At 43.0% G+C, this 22,284-nt stretch overlaps 1 protein-coding gene across 5 annotated transcripts in view; it reads left to right on the plus strand.

Moving 5' to 3' along the window:
* PLCG2 (phospholipase C gamma 2) overlaps positions 1 to 22,284 on the plus strand; it is a 182,677-nt gene that overhangs the window by 65,779 nt on the left and 94,614 nt on the right. For all 5 annotated transcript variants that reach the window (XM_077288594.1, XM_077288592.1, XM_077288593.1 and 2 more), the window contains exons 3-6: positions 13,617 to 13,760; positions 14,124 to 14,217; positions 15,097 to 15,144; positions 21,422 to 21,506. In XM_077288594.1, coding sequence (XP_077144709.1) covers positions 13,617 to 13,760; positions 14,124 to 14,217; positions 15,097 to 15,144; positions 21,422 to 21,506 — 371 coding nt within the window. The remainder of the gene's footprint in view (positions 1 to 13,616; positions 13,761 to 14,123; positions 14,218 to 15,096; positions 15,145 to 21,421; positions 21,507 to 22,284) is intronic.

Below are 22,284 nucleotides of genomic sequence, written 5' to 3' on the forward strand. Positions count from 1 at the left end.
AACGGCGTGCTGGTGCAGCGTGTGAGTTCTCTGCAACAGAGAGGGAATCCTTTTCATGTGGTGCCGTCCGGTCATGTGACCGGAAGTGAATGCGGCGTCACTGCGCCTGCGCCGAACCCTAGCCTGGTATCTATAGAGACCTGTGCCGCGTGTATGGTGTAACACCGCTCTCTGTCATGATGTGAAATGTCATGGCAGTTTGCGGAGGGGATAGCGCATGCGCTGGACTGTACCAGCAGGGAATGTCTGCATCTGCGACCGAGCTGCTATAGTGATATGTGAGAAGGAGGGAGGCACTAGTAGATGAAGACAAGAGTGGAATAGCCTTCTAAAGAGCATGTTAGTAATGTACATATGGTGATAATATATAGTGCAATCGACGGTATATATAGTACAATAAGCGGTCCGTATAATGATAATGGTGCGATAGACAATAGACAATGGAAATCAATAAACAAAAAACTGAGTAGATAAATAAATAAATTGGTCAATAAAAAATAAATAAAAAATAAAATAATGGTAATTAGCATTTGTAGGAGTCCAAACAAAAGAAAATTGGGAAGTAAAAGAAAATGAACAAAAAGGGGGAGGTTGAAGGAAAAAGAAAAAAAGGAGAAACAAGGAGAAAAGGAACATGGGAAAAATAGGAAAAAGGAGAAAAAAAGGGGGGGGGGGGGGAAGGAGAAAGAAAAGAGGGATGTAGGTTGGTCTTACCGCCCCAGAAGAAGGATGAAGAAATTGAGACATACGATTTTTCAAATGTTTTTTCAATGGGTCTAAGGAAAGAAAAGTATCAGATTAGCCAATCTATTTCTCGATTTAACCCTCTGGGGTGTAGGGTATCTAAGGTGTATATCCAGTACGTCTCCCTTTGTTTTAATAAGCGGATGTGGTTACCACCTCTCTTTGGTCTTGGCACTTTTTCAATGATCTGGTATCTCAGTTGAGATATGTTGTGTTTTGCCTCTTTGAAATGTGCTGGTAGGGGTAGCCATGTCTTACCACATCGAATCGTGGACTTGTGTGCAGAAATACGGTCACGTATGGCCTGGGTGGTCTCCCCCACGTAAAGCAGTCCACATGGGCATTTTATTATGTATACCACAAAGTTTGTTTCACATGTGAAAAAATCTTTAATAGGGTATGATTTGCCAGTTCGGGGGTGTATGACTTCATTGCCCTTAATGATGTTTGAACAACTCATACAGCTTAGGCACGGAAAGGTGCCAGTTCTGCGAAGCCCTGTGAGGGTACGTGTGGATGTTTTGTTGGTATGTCCTAAGTCAGCTCTGACCACTCTGTCTTTAATGTTTTGGGGTCTTCTGAGACACATTAACGGTGGATTTCTGAATATGGTGATATTGGGATATGATTTCGTGAGGAGAGGCCAATGTTTATGAATCAGATTGTGGACTTTGTTCATGGATGGATGATGGTCATGAACGAAGGGTAACCTAGGTGGTTTCGTGGTGGAAGAGTTGATTCCCGTGTCATCGAGGGCCCTGGACATTTCCGTGGCTAGTAGTGTAGATGGATAATTCCTAGATTTGAATTTGTCTGACATTTCCTGTAATCTGGATTTTCTAGTGGCACTGTCGGATACAATTCTCGTAACCCTTTTAAATTGTGATCGTGGAAGACTATCTCTTGTGGACTTGGGGTGGCAGCTGTCATAGCGAAGGAGATTATTACAGTCAGTGGGCTTGGTGTAAATGTCGGTAGTCAATTTGCCCTGGGGGTTCTTCTGTACCCTCGTGTCTAAAAAGGTAATCGTCTCTGAATCATGAGAAAGTGTAAATTTGAGTTCTTCCCTGACGCTATTGAGGGTGTTGAAGAAGGTGGATAAGCTACTGGGGTCTCCAAGCCAGATACAAAAAATGTCATCGATATAGCGGAGCCATACGATGGCATGCTGCTGGAATAGTGGATTAGTGTAGATGTGGTCACGCTCGAATCTGTCCATATATAGATTAGCGTAGGCGGGCGCAAAATTTGAGCCCATGGCGGTCCCGCACATCTGGACAAAAAAATCGTCCTCAAAACGAAAGAAATTGTCTCTCAGTACTATGTTGAGAAGGTCGAGACACAACTCTCGTGACCTTATGTCAGTGTTTGCTTCCTCAAGAGTTTGTAAAACTGCTTGTATGCCCTTTTCATGAGCGATAGATGTGTACAGACTGTTCACATCGAGAGTACAGAGGATACTGGTTGATGGGACTGTGTCAAGAGTGCGGATTTTGTTCAAAAAATCGCCTGTGTCCAAAATGAAGGATTTGGTATTGTAAGTGTATGGTGTTAATATTTTTTCGAGAAATATTGATAGTGGATTCAGAATGGAATCAGTTGAGGCAACAATGGGACGACCAGGTGGGTTATGTAAGTCTTTGTGGATCTTGGGTAGGGTGTACAGCACCGGGGTGACTGGGTGTTGGTTAATTAGAAAAGTTTTAGTTTTGTTATCAATCGTCTTGTTTTCTAGATGTTTGTTAAGGATATTGTCAATTTTCCTACGTATGGCAAATGTAGGGTCGGATTGCACTTTTCTATAGGTTTTGGTGTCAGCTAGTTGTCTCCTTATTTCACCCACGTACTGGCTTTTGTTCATGACTACTAGAGCTCCACCCTTGTCTGCTGCCTTAATAATGATGTTGGTATTGTCCTGTAAGGACTTCAATGTTTGTGTCTCTAGTGTCGATAAGTTATGGCGGATGGGAAGTAAGCCCAACCGTTGGGTATGAATGATTTGTTTGATGTCCCTATCTACCAAGTCAACAAATGTCTCCACGGCATGATTGGATCTGGGGGGCATAAAGTTACTTGGACTCCTTAGACCCAAGGAGCTAATTGTGATGGGCGGACTTGGTTCACTATCAGAGATGGAACCTAGGGAGTTGGGTACGTGTGGTGAGGTGTTTTCAAAGTGTACCTTTAATCTAATATTACGATAGAATTGCTGGAGATCTTTCTCCAGTTGGAAGGCATTCCATTTAGGTGTTGGACAAAAGGAGAGACCGAGATTAAGAACTTTCAGCTCTAGGGGAGAAAGTGAATAGTCAGAAATGTTCACAACTATGTTTGGACTCCTACCTGCGAGCGAAGGACCATCTGTCGATTCTCGTCTCCTCCTCCTCGACCGCCTCGTTGGTGCGTGTTTTGGCCTAAAAAAGCCGTTCTGGAGGGGGGAGCTCTGCCAGTGTCGCTCCCGGATCCTGGAGATGAACCCCCGGCAGGAGAGGAGCCCCCTGAAGCTGTATATCCTCCCTGTTGGTAACGGGGTCTCTGGCGATAACGTCTCTGGGCTGTGTCCTCCCATCTGTACACTCTATTGTTAAGGTAATCTTCCGTGTCGCGTTGAAATTTAGACCTCTTTCTGTCTTCTAAGGTCTTCTGATGTGTTACAAGTGCTGAATCGATCTTACTTTTCAGGGTATTGAAGTCCGTAGTGCTCAAGGTTGAAGTGAGTTGTGTTTCGATTGTAGAGATTTTCTCCTCAGTCTCTTTGATAGCTTCTTGAAGATTCTACTTACTACAGCCCTGTGTTCATGGTCAGGACAGCGCTCCCCTGGCTTGCTGCTCGTATTCCGCATCCAGTGCAGCACACAATTACTGCACGAGCACGTTGTTGCTCCCGCAAGACTACTACGCCTTCTATTTCTGTGAGTACTGTTGCATACATCTAGCACCCACCCGGTAAAATGACTCCAGCGCTATCATATGCCATATTCTTACCCTGACTACTTTGCCCATTGTAGCTCAATTATCAAAATCAGGACAGCACTCCTTTGGCTTGCCGCAAACCCCTCCTGGATCATCCATTAAACGGGTACATATATATATATATATATATATATATATATATATATATATATATATACATAATTCTTTCCCCTCTTAGTTTTTTTCTCTCCTCTTGTTCCCACCCCCGGTCACGTCACATTATATCATTCAAGAGACGCACTACTACAAACTACATCAAGGTCACTGTTCTTAATGTTACACTTTGCCAGCGATTTCTAGGCCACCTTCTTAACTATTCTTCCCCCTCTCCTTTCACCTTCAGGAAGTATATCATCAATTTGAGACATCCCAATAAACGGTGCCAATAACCTTTCGGTGACCTTAAAGGGTATGCTCCATGTCTTTTTATGTCTTTTTACTCTGTACTTAATCATTTACGTTCTATGCCAACTCCTGTACTACTGATACCCAGTGTCGTTTTTGATATTGCCAGCCTAGTTGCATCTGCATATTTGCACCCTCATCAACCTGGATAGACTAGCTCTCTTATATTTTGTAAATATCTTGTATATTTGTATATGAAGCATTCTGATTGTATATATTGTTTTATATTTTTTCCAGCGACTATGTGATAAAGGCCGGAGTTCGGCCGAAACGTCAAAAAATTGTCGCTTCATCCACCACCGTAAATAAAATTTATTCACTTGAAAGCATACCTTCTCTATTGAGTGCAGTGATTCTATAGCTATTTTTGGACTTTACGGAATCTTTGGTTCCTTTTCACTTGCACCTTTTTCTACGTGGTCGAGTGCTAACCATCTATACTAAAACTAGTCCGTATTCAGACATCCGTTTTTTGGGGGAGTTTTTTTTTAACATACCATAATAAGCAGACTGTTTTTTATTAGTTGTGCTAGATTAAATTTTAATAACCATTGAGTTCATTTTTCCCATTAGACAATTAAAATTTGGTTGTACCAATTTTAATTTTTATTCCATAAATCAATAGCATACATGAAAATGAGCAGTTTTATAATATATATTATAAAAAAAACTGCTTTCTTCTCCTCCTGGATGGATCTTTTACTCTCAATTTATTGATAAAATATGTAAAATACAGTAAAGGCACATTTCCCCATTACTGAGATAGTAGATGACAGTTGGTGCTTTTAAAATTCCATGGAGAGGAGCTAGTGGAACACACAGACATTCTATTACAGTTCACCATAGAACTATATGAGCAACAACTGTCACCTTTCTCAGTAATGGGAAAGTCTGTACTCACAGAGGACACACTTAAAGGAAAGTGCCGTGATTTTAATTTTTGTATTAATAATTTTTGATTATATAATCAATTATTTTTAATACAAAATTATGTGAATCGAGAATTCACAAAAATAAAGAAAGCAGATTTCTCTGATAATATATGTTAGAAAGGTTCTTATTTTCATGAGTATTATTGATTTATGAAAAAAAACAACTCTTTGACTGCTCAGCCAAAAACCTGACTATGAATAATGAATGCTGATTGGTTAAAAAGCACTTAGATGGGGAAAAAAAAAATGAACAGAAAGGCAAATAGATTGGTAACATTTTAATGAATATTGATTGTGGCCGCAGAGCTTCCCTGTGCAGAGCGGTAACACTAGCAGTAGGGCTCAGTCTGTAGGTTATCATCCCGGTGATACTCTATGACAAGCAACACAAGGTTTTCATATGCAAATGTCCTTCCCGGCATGAATACAACCTCATAAAATTACCGATATTGTTTTTTTTTTTTTCAGTTTTTTGCAGACAAAACAAAGTCTGTAAATACATAACGTTACGGACAGTGTTCTGTATATACAAATTATGACCTTTCCCGTTACATCCCGAGTCCTGTGACAGTTCTTGTGAAGCTCTGCTACTATGAATTGGAAATTCAATATCTAAAAGCGTAAAAATTAACTAAAAAACAACAAGAAAGCAAAGGGATAAAATGAAGATTTCATGGATGATATTGAAACGGTTTGACCTCTGGCTGTACGCAGCTGTCCTACAAGGAATCTTTAGAAGGTGTAAATGTGGTGTAGGTGATGGGAAATTAGATTTTCTAAGAAGAAATGTGAAAAAAAATAAATATGACTAATGTTAAAAATAAAAAGTACTGTTATTAAATATATTATTAACCCCTTAGTGACAGAGCCAAATTTTTGAAATCTGACCAGTGTCATTTTATGTGGTAATAACTCTGCAATGCTTCAGCAAACCCCAGTGATTTTGAAATTGTTTTTTCGTGACACATTATACTTTATGATAATGGTAAATTTATGTCAATATGTTTTGTGTTTATTTATAAAAAATATCAAAAATGTGAGAAAAATGTAAAAAAATTAGCAATTTTCTAAATTTGATTGATTATCCCTTAAATCCAGATGGTCATACCACAGCAAACCATTAATAAATAACATTTCCCACACGTCAGCTTTACATCAGCACCATTTGTCAAATGTTATTTTATTTTGTTAGCATTTTAGGAGGTTTAAAAATGTAGCAGCAATTTTTCATTTTTTCAAGGAAATTTACAAAATTTATTTTTTTAGGGACTTATACATGTTTGAAGTGACTTTAGTGGTCCCATATATTGGGAAACCCCCAAACGTGATGCCATTTTAAAAACGGCACCCCCTGACATACTGAAAACTGCTGTCAGGTAGTTTATTAACCCTTCAGGTGCTTTATAGGAATTAATGCAAAGTGGTATGACAGAAATGAAAATGTGTATTTATACCACCTAAATGCCTCTAACTTCTGAACAGATTAGTAGAGCAGTCAGACTGTAAGGCCGCTATTTGGACGTGAATTGCCATGGCAAACATCAGGACCACAAAATCATGATCTGAGGGCACCAGTTTGAATAAAGAGAAAGCACCCACACTCTGTTAACCATTTATAATGATGTAGTCACTATTGACAGCAGCATCTAAGGGGTTAAGTAGATATGAACGGTGCCAACACTGAGCGTGGCTGATACAGCAAGTTGTCAGCTATAGTGCACAACCAACAGCTGCAGGATTGTCACCTGTATGGGGAGGCTATTCACTTATATCGCAGGTCAGTTAAAAGACGTATTGGCGGTCATTAAGGGGTTAAAATGAATAATTATTGACAGTTTCATTACTAAGCCAGATATAACTAATGATGGCTGCAAGCAGAAACTGTGAATTCACCATCTTTATGAGGGTCAAAGGTTAATTATAGTCCAGTGCTGCACTCACTATTCTGATGCAACCTTTCACCTTTAAGGGGTTGACCACTACACATAGACAACCCCTTAAATAAAATAGTCTCCCTTATACTCCCTGTATTATATTGCAGAGCTGCACTCACTATTCTGCTGGTGCAGTCACTGTGTACATACATTACATTACTGATCCTGAGTTACATCCTGTATTATACTCCAGAGCTGCACTCACTATTATGCTGGTGCAGTCACTGTGCACATACATTACATTACTGATCCTGAGTTACATCCTGTATTATGCCCCAGAGCTGCACTCACTATTCTGCTGGTGCAGTCACTGTGTACATACATTACAGTACTAATCCTGAGTTACATCCTGTATTATACTCCAGAGCTGCACTCACTATTCTGCTGGTGCAGTCACTATGTACATACATTACATTACTGATCCTGAGTTACATCCTGTATTATACTCCAGAGCTGCACTCACTATTCTGCTGGTGCAGTCACTGTGTACATACATTACTGATCCTGAGTTATATCCTGTATTATACTCCAGAGCTGCACTCACTATTCTGCTGGTGCAGTCACTGTGTACATACATTACTGATCCTGAGTTACGTCCTGTATTATACCCCAGAGCTGCACTCACTATTCTGCTGGTGCAGTCACTGTATACATACATTACATTACCGATCCTGAGTTACATCCTGTATTATACTCCAGTGCTGCACTCACTATTCTGCAGTCACTGTCTACATACATTACATTGCTGATCCTGAATTACCTCCTGTATTATACTCCAGAGCTGCACTCACTATTCTGCTGGTGTAGTCACTGTGTACATACATTACTGATCCTGAGTTACATCCTGTATTATACTCCAGAGCTGCAATATCAGACACCGTCCTTTACAAGAGGTGGCGCTATTACAGCGGAAAAAAAAAATCTCAAAACAGTCTCTTTGTTCTAATCTTACACCTGAGTTTATTGTGAATTCTATCATTACTTATCACATGAGCAGCCAGTAGAGAGTTAATGTCCCCTCATCTCCATACTTTTATGGAAATATATTCCTGCACACACCCCATTCACAGAACTGCCAGAAACTAATGTGACGTTCTCGCCAGCAGCAAAATCCTATTGTCTCGTATTGTCAGGAGCTGCGTGCGATACAATCAGTAATAGCGATGATGGCTGCATTCACTTTACGGCAATCAGGTTGATGTTGTCAGTTTTCACGGGTGATCCTGCTATGAAATCTCACTTTTTTATTCTATTTTCGCCGTTTTCTTCGCTTCTGTCATTCCTCTTTGTAATGAGAATATAAAAGAAAGCTACATTTCCTAAGATTGGTGCGTGGAGCGTTCGTGTGTTTTCGTTTTATTTCCATTTTCTCATCTGTCATGCTTTAGATTTTCTCGCTGGATCGTTCACTTTATCGAATCTTGTTGTAATAAATTATTTACACCTGAGTACAGGGAGGGCTGCGTTCACAAGACGCATAAATCCCCCACCCCACCACCACCTCTGATCAGTAACTAGGAGCGTGAAATATTTAATACCCCCCATTCCCCCAGGTGACATGACCGCCTTGTAAAATTTGCAGGGTAAAAGTCATATCCGTAGCTGCATTTAGAATTCTGCTGTTTTGTTCAGCCGCTTATCTGAATTCTGTACCGATATAATGCGGCCGTAGAGTTTTTTTTCCAGAAATGAAAGTGATCCCTAAGGCTAAGGAATTACTTACTGGTTGAAAGAAGTCCGACCACTGCGACCCTGAGAATCTGGATCTGAAGAACTGTACAGTCTCATCTTGAATGGGGCAGCAATTCGTACACATAGTAACACTCTCATAGATGAGCATGCACAGCTCTGTTCAATTTATGATGGTGCTCTGTAGAGCCCCATTCTCTTTATAACTGGGGAATTAAACAGTCAGACCCCCAGAAAGCAGCACATTATCCCCTATCCACCTTAAAATATAGGAATACTCTTTTAAAGGGCCACTGTCACCCCCCCCCAGCCGTTATAAACTAAAAGAGCCACCTTATGCAGCAGTAATGCTGCAGTCTAACAAGGTGGCTCTTTTAGTTTTTGATTCATTTATTACCTCAATAAAGCGTTTTAAAAATTGGCCACAAATACCAGATATTGTACCTGGAGGCGGTCCGAATCGTCCTCTATCAATCTCCCAACTGCCGTCACTCTTCTCTTCAGGGGCGATGGTCGCCGCCCCCTGAGCGCTGTTGCTTCTTAAATCCGGCGCCTGCGCTGTGCCTGCCTGGGGCCCGCACTGTGTTATTCATTATGCACAGTGCGGGGCTGGGGTTCCTGGGCATGCGCACTGCGCTTGTCAGACGCTCCCCCGGTCCCCCGCCTTCCAGCATTGCCGGAATATACAGGTTTCATTGCCGACGTTTTGAACAGCCACAAAGAACAACGCTGGAAGGCGGGGGACCGGGGGAGCATCTGACAAGCGCAGTGCGCATGCCCAGGAACCCCAGCCCCGCACTGTGCATAATGAATAACACAGTGCGGGGCGGGGATTCAGGAACAGGGTGGCCGCACTGCCCGCACCTGCGCAGTCAGGCACCCTGCGTCTGAGCTGTGACTGACAATGAAGACTGCGCAGGCCCCAGGCAGGCACGCACAGCGCAGGCGCCGGATTTAAGAAGCAACAGCGCGAAGGGGGCGGCGACCACATCCCCAGAAGAGAAGAGTGACGGCAGTTGGGAGATTGATAGAGGACGATTCGGACCGCCTCCCGGTACAATATCTGGTATTTGTGGCCAATTTTTAAAACGCTTTATTGAGGTAATAAATGAATCAAAAACTAAAAGAGCCACCTTGTTAGACTGCAGCATTACTGCTGCACAAGGTGGCTCTTTTAGTTTATAACGGCTGGGGGGGGGGTGACAGTGGCCCTTTAAGCTTTTTACATAGATACATTTCTGTTCATAACGAGGACTGATTGACAAACAACTCGCTCGTTTTACAGCACCTGTACAAGGGGCGATACAAACTATGTAGGGGCAGAACAATAGTCACTGAATGGATGGATCAGAAATCCTTATGCTCAACCTTCACTCTCATAGATGAGAATACACAGTTCTGTTAAATTGATGATGGTGCTCTACAGAGCCCCATTCTCTCTATCACTCTGGAATTTGGCAGTCAGACCCCCAGAAAGCAGCCAAGTATCCCCTATCCCCCTTAAAATCTCATAATACTTCTCTAAGGTATGTCTACATGGACACATTTCTGTCCATAACGAGGACTGATTGACAAACAACTCGCTTATTTTACAGCACCTGTACAAGGGCCGATACAAGTTATACAGGGGCTGAACAATGGTCAGTGCGCTCATTCTGGACATCTCGTTTACACGGGGAGATGAGCTCCTGATTACCATCAATTAAGGTGCCACCTAAACAATCCAATTCACAGGTAAAATCTGTATACAGTGAAGACAGATTTCACTATTACCGAGATCGAAGCTGGCAGTTGGTGCTTTTATAATTCTATGGAGAGGGGATGAGCTAGTGGAACACACAGACATTCTGTGGCATTTCTCTATAGAACTTTATGAGCACCAACTGTCATCTCCTATCTCAATAATAGGGAAATCTTTATTCACTGAAGACAGATTTTACACCTCAATTAAGAATCTTGAGAATGAACGATCAATCAATCGATGAGCGATTTTTGCTGCTTGGATTTTAATTTACTGGTTTGCACATGCACTGGACCTACAAAAGCTGCCGCTTATAGGATTAGGAGTATTTTTGCTGCTATATTTTTTATTGCTATAATGCAATAACAAAAAAATAAAAATAAAAAGTGTGCAATTAGTTTTAAAATCTATCATTTTTTTTACATAATGCTTCTGTGAACACCTATGTGTCTCCATGGTTACAGACTACAAACTAACAAGGTATGTAGTCTGATCCTGCAGTCCAATGTTGCAGATGACCAAGTTGCACCCCCTGGCCCCTTGGAGGGCCCTAAGGGTCTGCTTAGAGTTTAGATTTACAGTAATGTTTTTTTAACCCTTTACTCTCATGTGAGAATATTTTTGAGGAGTTGAGCGACCTTTTTAAGTATTAGTTTTATGTACTTCCTCAGCGCTGGTGGGAGACACCATGTCCTGACAGAAACAGGAAGAGCTTTGTGCCTGTCCATTATATGTGGTATGAAACCACTTCCTTCACCTTTCCCATAAACGTCTTATCGAGAAGCAGCATGTACTGTAAGTGTGAGGGACAGAGCTAGCAAATAGCTGACAGCCTGAGAACGGTCAGTACCAGCACAGACATTTCTTTACTTATTGCAGTGGAGAACATGTTTGAGTGGAGCTGTGACTTGTGGATCAATGAAGGTCCTGGTAACAGGTTTTGGGTCCCACGAGTTCAAGATCTGGTAAAAAAAAAGGTTACCCAAGACCTACTGTAGATATTGATGGAGTTCCTGCACCTACAGGATGGAGGACGTTTTTATAGAAAGGTGCCCATGATGGAGCACATTATACCAGGAAGGTGTCCAGGATGAGGAACATTATTAGTGGAAGGGACCTAGGATGGTGGTATTATTACTGGAAGGGGTCCAAGATGGGGACATTATACAGGCAGTGGCTCAGGATGAGGAACAGTATTACAGGATGGTGCCCAGAATGGAGGACATTATACCAGGAAGGTGTCCAGGATGAGGAACATTATTACTGGAAGGGGCCCAAGATAGAGGACATTATTACTGGAAGGGGTCCAAGTTGGGGGACATTATACAGGCAGGGGGCTCAGAATAGGGGACAGGGAGGGGCTCAGGATGAGGAACAGTATTACAGTATGGGGCCCTGGATGGAGGACATTATACCAGGAAGGGGTCCAGGATGAGGAACATTATTACTGGAAGGGTCCAGGATGGTTAGACAATATATCAAGAAAGGCCAAGGATGGTGACATTATTACTGTAAGGGGCCCATAATGGGGGAATTATTACGGAAGGACCTCAGGACTGGGGACAATATTTCTGCAAGGGTCCCAGGATGGGGAGGGCATTATACCAGGAAGTGGCCCTGATGGAGAAAATTATTACAGGAAGGAGCCCAGAATGGGGACATTTTTACAGGATGGAGACATTATAACAGGAAAGCGCCCAGGATGAGGGACATTATTACTGAAAGGGACCCAGGATGATGAGACATTATACCAGAAAGGGGCCCCTGATGGAGGATATTACAGGAAGGAGCTGAGGATGGGGATATTATTATAGGAAGGGGCCAAGATGAGGGACATTATTACATTGTATGTGATCACGTATGTCTTTACAGAGCTAGAACACTACCAGGGCCCATACATCTGATCAACATGTAGATGGGAACCCAGGTTCAAATTTGGGGGTCTTGGAGCAATTGCATGCTGACACTTGGGGTCTTGGAGCAATGACATGCTGACACTTGGGGTCCTGGAGCAATGACATGCTGACACTTGGGGTCTTGGAGCAGTGACATGCTGACACTTGGGGTCCTGGAGCCATGACATGCTGACACTTGGGGTCTTGGAGCAGTGACATACTGACACTTGGGGTCTTGGAGCAGTGACATGCTGACACTTGGGGTCTTGGAGCAGTGACATGCTGACACTTGGGGTCTTGGAGCAGTGACATGCTGACACTTGGGGTCCTGGAGCCATGACATGCTGACACTTGGGGTCTTGGAGCAGTGACATACTGACACTTGGGGTCTTGGAGCAGTGACATGCTGACACTTGGGGTCCTGGAGCCATGACATGCTGACACTTGGGGTCTTGGAGCAGTGACATGCTGACACTTGGGGTCTTGGAGCAGTGACATGCTGACACTTGGGGTCTTGGAGCAGTGACATGCTGACACTTGGGGTCCTGGAGCCATGACATGCTGACACTTGGGGTCTTGGAGCAGTGACATACTGACACTTGGGGTCTTGGAGCAGTGACATGCTGACACTTGGGGTCCTGGAGCCATGACATGCTGACACTTGGGGTCTTGGAGCAGTGACATACTGACACTTGGGGTCTTGGAGCAGTGACATGCTGACACTTGGGGTCTTGGAGCAGTGACATACTGACACTTGGGGTCTTGGAGCAGTGACATGCTGACACTTGGGGTCTTGGAGCAGTGACATGCTGACACTTGGGGTCTTGGAGCAGTGACATGCTGACACTTGGGGTCTTGAAGCAGTGACATGCTGACACTTGGGGTCTTGAAGCAGTGACATGCTGACACTTGGGGTCTTGGAGCAGTGACATGCTGACACTTGGGGTCTTGGAGCAGTGACATGCTGACACTTGTGGTCTTGGAGCAGTGACATGCTGACACTTGTGGTCTTGGAGCAGTGACATGCTGACACTTGGGGTCTTGGAGCAGTGACATGCTGACACTTGGGGTCTTGGAGCAGTGACATGCTGACATTTCTCACAGTAAAATAATTGGAAAGACAGGCATGGAAAACATTTTAGCAACTTGCAACCAAATTCCATAAACTGAAGCCGTCCAATTGACGCTAATAGTCCGTGTGCGTACAGCTGCCACTTTACAGAGCGACATACAAGCTTGTTATTTGTGGAGTGAAATCTAGAAGTCAAGTTCTCTACTGATTCTGAATCTTTTTTTTTTGCAGTGGATCTGTCTGAAATCAAGGAAATTCGCCAGGGAAAAAACTGCAAGGATTTTGAGCGCGGTAAAGCCTCACGATTAAAGGAAGATTGCTGCTTCACTATCTTCTATGGAAACCAATTTGTCCTTAACACATTAAGTCTTGAAGGTAAGCTACGGCTCGAGACGCAATGGTGACCCTTAAATAAGCCCACTAGGGTCACAGAGCGGCTGAAACCGATTGTTTACTGTTACAACGGTTATATGTCACTTAATTGGGAAAGTTCTCTTAGCAGAACAGACCAAGGGACAAGTCTCCATTTTTTTTTTATTCTTGTGGACCATCACTCTGCAAAAAGAAGATGGACCTGACAACCATGGATGTCAGGCTAACCCCTTACGGTCCGACAGCACAATGCAGACTATATTCTGTCTGTACAGCAGCGGACAGGCTGCCATAAAGTAGCTTGCCTCTTCTCATCCTCCAGCATCGAGTCCTCTCTGACATATCTTCTCGGCTTATACCCTGCAGCGGACTCTGTGGACGACGCCGAGAAGTGGAGAGGCGGGTTGAATATTTTACTTGAAGAAGTGAATTTGGCTTCCACGCCAAACATCATAGAAAGGTGCGTGGAAATTGGTAATATTCTCTTAGGGTGCGGAGGTAAAAATCAGGGGGTAACGTGTAAGCGTAGCTTCGGCCTCGTGTCCAGAAGTGGTATCTGGAGGACAGCAATGCTGGTGGCCATACAGCCTAAAAAAGGATTGTCCCAATATAGTAAGTTATCCCTTATCCCTAGGATAGGGTGTAACTTTCTGATGGCTTGGGGGTCAGCAATCCCCACAATGATCCCGAGAACAGGGCTCTGTCTTGGTTGGAGTGAAGGTCCATTCATTGTCTATGGGACTGTCTGAGAAAGCCTTGTACAGTGCTCTACTATTTCCATCGGTCCTGTAGAGAATGAATGGAGGCTGAGCATTCTCACCTGAGTTCTACTTAAGACCGCTCCAAAGCTCCATTCTTGCTATTGCTGGGGGTCCTCTAGATAGAGGGATATCTTGCGTTTGGGGAAGACCTCCAGACTAGAGTTGGTGCAGATCGTACAAAGTATATTAGATAGTTGCCTAACTTTTCATACTTGCGCTTCTAAAGGGATGGTTTTGCTTCAATTCTTCATGACTTAAAGGGAAACTCCATAAAAACCCCAGGAGTTTCCCATTCTAAATATTCAATAAAGTCCTGTTCCATCACAGGACCTGAGTGATGCATACAGCTGTCCACCTCTTTCTGAACTTCTGGTGACACAGGTAGAGCTCCGAAAACCCCTGGACGTTTAATGGGGTCAGATGTCATTACCTCTGGTCTATCGCAGAAGGAGCAGAGGACTTCCCCGTGCTGGGATGGGGACACCACTAAATAATGGGGACATTGTGTTTTTGGAGGGAACTTGGACCTGGGTTGAGTTGACCATCAAGGGTTTTTTATTTTATTTGTGTGTTATTAGTTGGCTGAGGAAGCAGATCTACTCCGTGGATCAGACCAGAAGGAACAGGTAAGATGACATTCTTCAAAAGTTTCACATCTGAGAAAGTAAAAGCTAGTCAGATTCCAGTGTCGGCATAAGTTATTGTAAACTCATAGTCTCCAATCTGTATGGACTGTGTGCTTGCTATCGTCTGTTCGGAGTCCAATTTTTCCCGTAAATACCACTGCGCTCCTCCCTGGGCCATGTCTAGTGGTATTCATTCTGCAGACAGCTGTCTCTCCTGGTTCTCTGTTAATATTTTCAATGTAGGGAGAGGTTTATCCATCCTAAACATATAAAAAGATTAGTCATTGAGATTCTAATAAGCTGATTCTTCTTTCTCCCAATATTATCTGTCGGGGAAGAGCCAGGAGACCCCCATACACATAGGAAGAAGATTCGGGCGAATCTCATTAGTGTGTATGTGCTTTAAGACTGTGACCGAAAACTTTCCTCCTCATCCCTCCTAAAACCCTATTATACGGTCCTTATAAACCTAATGCCATAAGTGGAAAGGTCACTGCCATTCACAAAATCAACACACTCCTCTCCTGAAATCCTATATGCTGCCATACTTTGTTCATTGTTTCTAATAATGTGATCCCACACTCCTCTTTACACCTCTCCTGAAATCAAGACACCATTCCGATCCTCTGAACAGGTCACTGCCATCCACAAAATCAACACACTCCTCTCCTGAAATACTACAGTTAGGTCCATATATATTTGGACAGAGACAACATTTTTCTCATTTTGGTTATAGACATTACCACAATGAATTTTAAACAAAACAATTCAGATGCAGTTGAAGTTCAGACTTTCAGCTTTCATTTGAGGGTATCCACATTAAAATTGGATGAAGGGTTTAGGAGTTTCAGCTCCTTAACATGTGCCACCCTGTTTTTAAAGGGACCAAAAGTAATTGGACAGATTCAATAATTTTAAATAAAATGTTCATTTCTAGTACTTGGTTGAAAACCCTTTGTTGGCAATGACTACCTGAACTCTTGAACTCATGGACATCACCAGACGCTGTGTTTCCTCCTTTTTGATGCTCTGCCAGGCCTTCACTGCGGTGGTTTTCAGTTGCTGTTTGTTTGTGGGCCTTTCTGTCTGAAGTTTAGTCTTTAACAAGTGAAATGCATGCTCAATTGGGTTGAGATCAGGTGACTGACTTGGCCATTCAAGAATATTCCACTTCTTTGCTTTAATAGACTCCTGGGTTGCTTTGGCTTCATGTTTTGGGTCATTGTCCATCTGTAGTATGAAACGACGACCAATCAGTTTTGCTGCATTTGGCTGGATCTGAGCACACAGTATGGCTCTGAATACCTCAGAATTCATTCGGCTGCTTCTGTCCTGTGTCACATCATCAATAAACACTAGTGACCCAGTGCCACTGGCAGCCATGCATGCCCAAGCCATCACACTGCCTCCGCCGTGTTTACAGATGATGCGGTATGCTTTGGATCATGAGCTGTACCAAGCCTTCGCCATACTTTTCTCTTTCCATCATTCTGGTAGAGGTTGATCTTGGTTTCATCTGTCCAAAGAATGTTCTTCCTGAACTGTGCTGGCTTTTTTAGATGTTTTTTAGCAAAGTCCAGTCTAGCCTTTTTATTCTTGATGCTTATGAGTGGCTTGCACCGTGCAGTGAACCCTCTGTATTTACTTTCATGCAGTCTTCTCTTTATGATAGATTTGGATATTGATACGCCGACCTCCGGGAGAGTGTTGGTCACTTGGCTGGCTGTTGTGAAGGGGTTTCTCTTCACCATGGAGATTATTCTGCGATCACCCACCACTGTTGTCTTCCGTGGACGTCCAGGTCTTTTTGCATTGATGAGATCACCAGTGCTTTCTTTCCTTCTCAGGATGTACCAAACTGTACATTTTGCCACTCCTAATATTGTAGCAATTTCTCGGATGGGTTTTTTCTCTGTTTTCACAGCTTAAGGATGGCTTGTTTCACCTTCATGGAGAGCACTTTTGACCGCATGTTTACTTCATAGGAAAACCTTCCAAATGCAAGCACCACACCTCAAATCAACTCCAGGCCTTTTATCTGCTTAGTTGAGAATGACATAATGAAGGGATTGCCTACACCTGTCCATGAAATAGCCTTGGAGTCAATTGTCCAATTACTTTTGGTCCCTTTAAAAAACAGGGTGGCACATGTTAAGGAGGTGAAACTCCTAAACTCTTCATCCAATTTTAATATGGATACCCTCAAATGAAAGCTGAAAGTCTGAACTTCAACTGCATCTGAATTGTTTTGTTTAAAATTAAATTGTGGTAATGTCTATAACCAAAATGAGAAAAATGTTGTCTCTGTCCAAATATATATGGACCTAACTGTATATGCTGCAGCACTCCGTTCACTGTTTCTAATAATGTGATCCCACACTCCTCTCTACACCTCTCCTGAAATCAAGACACCATCCCGATCCTCTCAACAGGTCACTGCCTTCAACAAAATCAACACACTCCTCCCCTGAAATCCTATATGCTGCAGCACTTTGTTTCTTGTTTCTAACAATGTGATCCCACACTCCTCTCCACGTTGCTCCTGAAGTCATGACACCACATCCCGATCCTACTGAGTGAACAGGTCAGTGCCTTCCACAAAATCAGTCCATTCCTCCTCTTCTGCTAAGATCATCAACGAGGCCTTGCTGGATATAAGATTGTGTAGAAGTATTAATCATCATGCAATTCTGCATTCAGTTACCATTTTGTAAAGACAAAAACTGATTTTTTCATTGTTTTTTTTTACGTAAAAGTCTAGCATAGTGGTTTCCAATCTCTCAAAAACTACAAATCCCAGCAGATTTCTCAGCAGCTTGAGAGATCCTTAACAGAATGGCAATTCTTAACCAGACAGAATGGGTCATGGTTTCCATTCTCATGTGATTTAAGCCTTTCTTCCATTGTCCTGGGGTCTCAGAACCAGGGAGGTTCATTCAGGAAGTACAGGATGTTATGTTCCTCAATGTTTCGCCCATGACTTGGATTAATCAACTTTCTCAGAGACTAAAATTATTTCATTGTTCTATATCACGAAAAAAAAACTTCATGCCAAGCTATTCTATTGGGGGAAACATTTTTTTTTCCATCACATAGAGCCTGTGCTAATGAGGCAGAAAAGGCTCAAACAGATCTGTCTATATACGGTCAGTTGAAGAAATTAGTGTTAAAGGAACAGCAGATCCAGGGGTTATTGTTATTTTATAAAGTGATGCACTATTGCTAGGACCACCATGACCCTTTTATTGCCAGAATCCATAGGGGCCCCAAAGGTCAGCCCCCATACTGTTAGGACCACCTCAGCCACTTCATTTGTAAATGGAGAGAAAACAACTGATCAAGACCGCCGAGCAGTATAATGACATAAGATAGGGAATCAGGACAAATGGAAGTCCGCAGATCATTGTGCAACATTCATTGTGCAGCGCCCCAGGGTCCTGGTCGTTGCAGTAATGTCATTCTTCCACCAGGGGGAGTGATGTTACGTCTGAAGGCAATAAAGGAGATCTCTTTACCAGGTATCACAAACCATACACCACACTTCACACTCCAGTCCACCAGGGGGAGCTATCCTCCTATCTATTAGGGCACTCTTCACAATTAGGTAAAACTGGTGGTCTGGATAGGAAGTTAGGCAGAAGCTGACTGGGCTTCACCCAGGCAGCACCTGTCAGGCAGCCAGAGGGAAAGGAGGAACATCTAGGAGCTGCAGACAGAGTGGTCCCTGACAGGGGTGGGATCCTGTCAGAGGCCTAGACAGAAGGCCACAGAGCTGCGCCTGCCCGACGTGCGGCAGCATCCTAAGAAAGGACACGAAGAGAATTGTGTTGTAGCGGGTGAGAAACGAAGTCATAGCACAGGAGAGGAAAGCAGAAGGAGTTCTGCCCCGCAAAAGGCTGCCTCCTTCTGAGGCACAGGATCCGGTAGCCAGAACACCGAGGGAGCAACAGTCTCCAAGCCTTGCTCCAAAGACCGGCAGGACAGATAATTCCACGTTACCTGCCCGACCTATACCCAGGAGGCACGGTGGCAACTTGTGGGGGCTGGGGCGTGCTAGAGTCCCTGTAAAAAGCCTCAGGCCATCAGTCATACGGGTTGTTCCTATCCATCTGGGGACAGAGAGACATAACATCTAGAACATCTACAACAGTTGTGAGGACCTTACCGAGAAGCTGAGCAGGAAGGTACTACAACACACAGGCGCTAAAGGAAGGCTACTGATTTCCACCTGGATAAGGGGACTCTGGATTTGCCTTCAGACCGGCCGGACTCTGCCTGCCCTGTGATCCGGTGCTCTGGACTGTGAACGCTGAAGCCTTCAGTAAAGGTAAAAGAGACTGCAACCTTGTGTCCTCGTTCTTCACTGCGCCTCTCACCATCTACACTCTGGGAAGCCCTGGGGATACACTTCACCTGTGGGAAGGTATACCATCTAGCTGCCATAACATCACCCCAGCGGACTCCTCACAGCAGCGTCGGTCATCCTGACCGAATACCACAGGTGGCGTCACGAACATTTCCCCTTTAAAGACCTTTCCCTTATTTTACAACGGACGTCCCTAGGGCCACGGACCGGATCAGCCACCGTGACATCCCCATCGAGAACCGAAGGGCCCGGCTCCAAGTACCCCATAGCCCTACGGGGGCGCTCCAATTGCCCCAGCAGCACAGAGGATTTTAGTAACCAAGACTGCATAATATGGATATATATGACAGGGGCAGTGTAGTTTAGCAGAAGAAACTGTGAAGATTATGGTAAAGGACACAAAATCAGGATAGGAGAGTCAGGTCGTAAAAATTCGGACAGCAGCAGGAGATGATGGTGTTGATCTTACAGGAGGCAGTGACCAAAATCCTTCTTGTAGATGTTATATGAGTAATTCCTCGCCTACTGTAAAAAGTACTGTAGATTTCACTGTAAAATCATGCTGAATCTGCAGAAAACTTTACGCAAGTTACCAGCGGACTGTGATACAGATCCAAAGCAGATTTCATCTTACTAGGTTGCAAAAGGTGAAATCTGCAGCAAAAATATGCAACAGAAATTTGTAGGCAGAATTTCAAGCTTTTGTATTATAGGGGTAGACCAGGTGGGCGAAACTCTGTCTGCCGTCGATTTTTGAAACAAAATTGCACGGCCATTGATCACCGCACAGGTCTGGGCTGCAGGTGGCAACTAGCCTTTAAAAAGTACAAAGAGCAGCGCAGAGTATTTCAGCCGAAGAGTGTAAAGTATGACTGAACCGAACCTCAGCCGGACATCTGCGGCGGGACACAGCGCAATGCATTTTTTTTTATTTTACAAACATTGTCCTTGGCACACGCACCCCGGGGCTTTACAGATATGAATGCAAAATGGATAACAATGTTTCCCTTTACATATTAACCTTGACTTTTGTTGATTGATCGCTTGCTTTTCATAGAGGGAAACAGGAGTCCATTTATATTAGATGATAAAAAAAATTTGCTTAAAGGGAGTGGAGTTTTGGTGACTGTATGTTGGTATAATTTGAGCACTGTATGGCGGCATTACCACCGGCATTGTGTCACTGCTAAATAACACTGTGCATTATATTACCTGTGCGCTGTAGGGTCGTGGCGGTGGCACTGTATAGCTTTGATATCTAGGTAACTGTATGGGAGTGTTCTTTGGCTAACATTTTGCACTGTTGGGCTCTTTTAGTCATGTGCACACTGTATGACCGTACATAATTTATACGTCTTAGCCTAATACTAGTTTGGTTCCAGAATCTCTGAATTTTATAATGAAGTCGAAACCAGACCGTCCGTCCTGTCGTTCACAAATTGAAGGGATTATTCCCATCTTCCTAACTGGAGTATTTTCGGATAGTGCATGTAAATCCAAGACATTTGGCAATTTACTATTTATTAACATTTTCAGCTTGTTGCTTTGGAAACCGACCACCGCTGCCAGGCAGCAGAACAAGCACAGTACTTACAAGCGCTTTTCTATTCAGCTTGTAAGCACTGCATAGAAGCTGGGCAGGATCTGTGGAGTGTTTTGACTCCTAAATCCTGGCCAGCTTCAACACAGTGCTTACAAGATAGACGTGGTCGGTTTCCTAGGCAATGAGCTGTAAATGAAGGAAAAGTGTTTGTATCTCAAGAACAGTTGAAAATGTTAATAAGCAGTGAATTGCAAAAGTGCTTGATTTTACAAGCTGTATCCAACAGTATCTATCTGTGAAGATGGGAATAACCCCTTTAAAGTTTAATTATATCCCGATGAATAAATCTTATTTTTCCTATGTTCCAGTATTAGCATTCGGGAGCTGAAGACAATACTCCCTCAGATTAACTTCAAAGTTGGAGGTGCCAAAGCACTGAAAGACAAGCTGGTGGTAACTATCCATTTGTGCTTCTTGGTACTCACATATCAATTATCCACCAGAAGAAATGGTGTTTGTTAAGAAATTTTAAAGGGATTGTCCATTTTTCACATTTCTTATTTTTAGGAATAAGCGTCCCCCAACAATAATCTGATTGCAGATTATTTAGCTGCAAAGACCACCGTCGATCATCTGCAAGCGAATATGTGAAAAAAGTGTTGGCTTTTCCTGCAGCGCCCCCACAGGGAGTATGGAGAATTACACAATTCCCAATTAAATAAGTGGGATCTCGTTTTATCTCTGACTCCCCTTTGGTAAAGGTGTATTCCCATTTCCAAGGTCATATCCCAATATGTACTAGGTATAATAATAATAATATTAGCAAATACCTCCAATTAGAAATGTAGTATAGCTCTTCTGATTCACTGTCTCTTTTCTCATGTGCAGGCATTGCAGAACCTTAGGTATCTATGGTTACGACCACTAGCAACTAACTCACTATATCAGTGGTTGTAACCATGGATACCTAAAGGTCCTGCAATGTCTGCACATAAGGAAAGAGACATAGCGAATCAGAAGAACTATTCTACATTTCTAATGAAAGGAATTTGCTAATGTTATAATTATTACACTTACTACATATTGAGATATGATCTTGGAGATGGGAATACCCCTTTTATTCAGATTTCCCTAAAAAAGTATTTTAAATATGGAGTTTACAAACGATCCATTTAAGTCTCCTCGATACATTACATTTCTGTAAGTAGAATTTTCTGAATCATATATTATG

The sequence above is a fragment of the Ranitomeya variabilis genome, chromosome 2, assembly GCF_051348905.1.
Source record: "Ranitomeya variabilis isolate aRanVar5 chromosome 2, aRanVar5.hap1, whole genome shotgun sequence".
In the NCBI taxonomy this organism is placed as follows: domain Eukaryota; kingdom Metazoa; phylum Chordata; class Amphibia; order Anura; family Dendrobatidae; genus Ranitomeya; species Ranitomeya variabilis.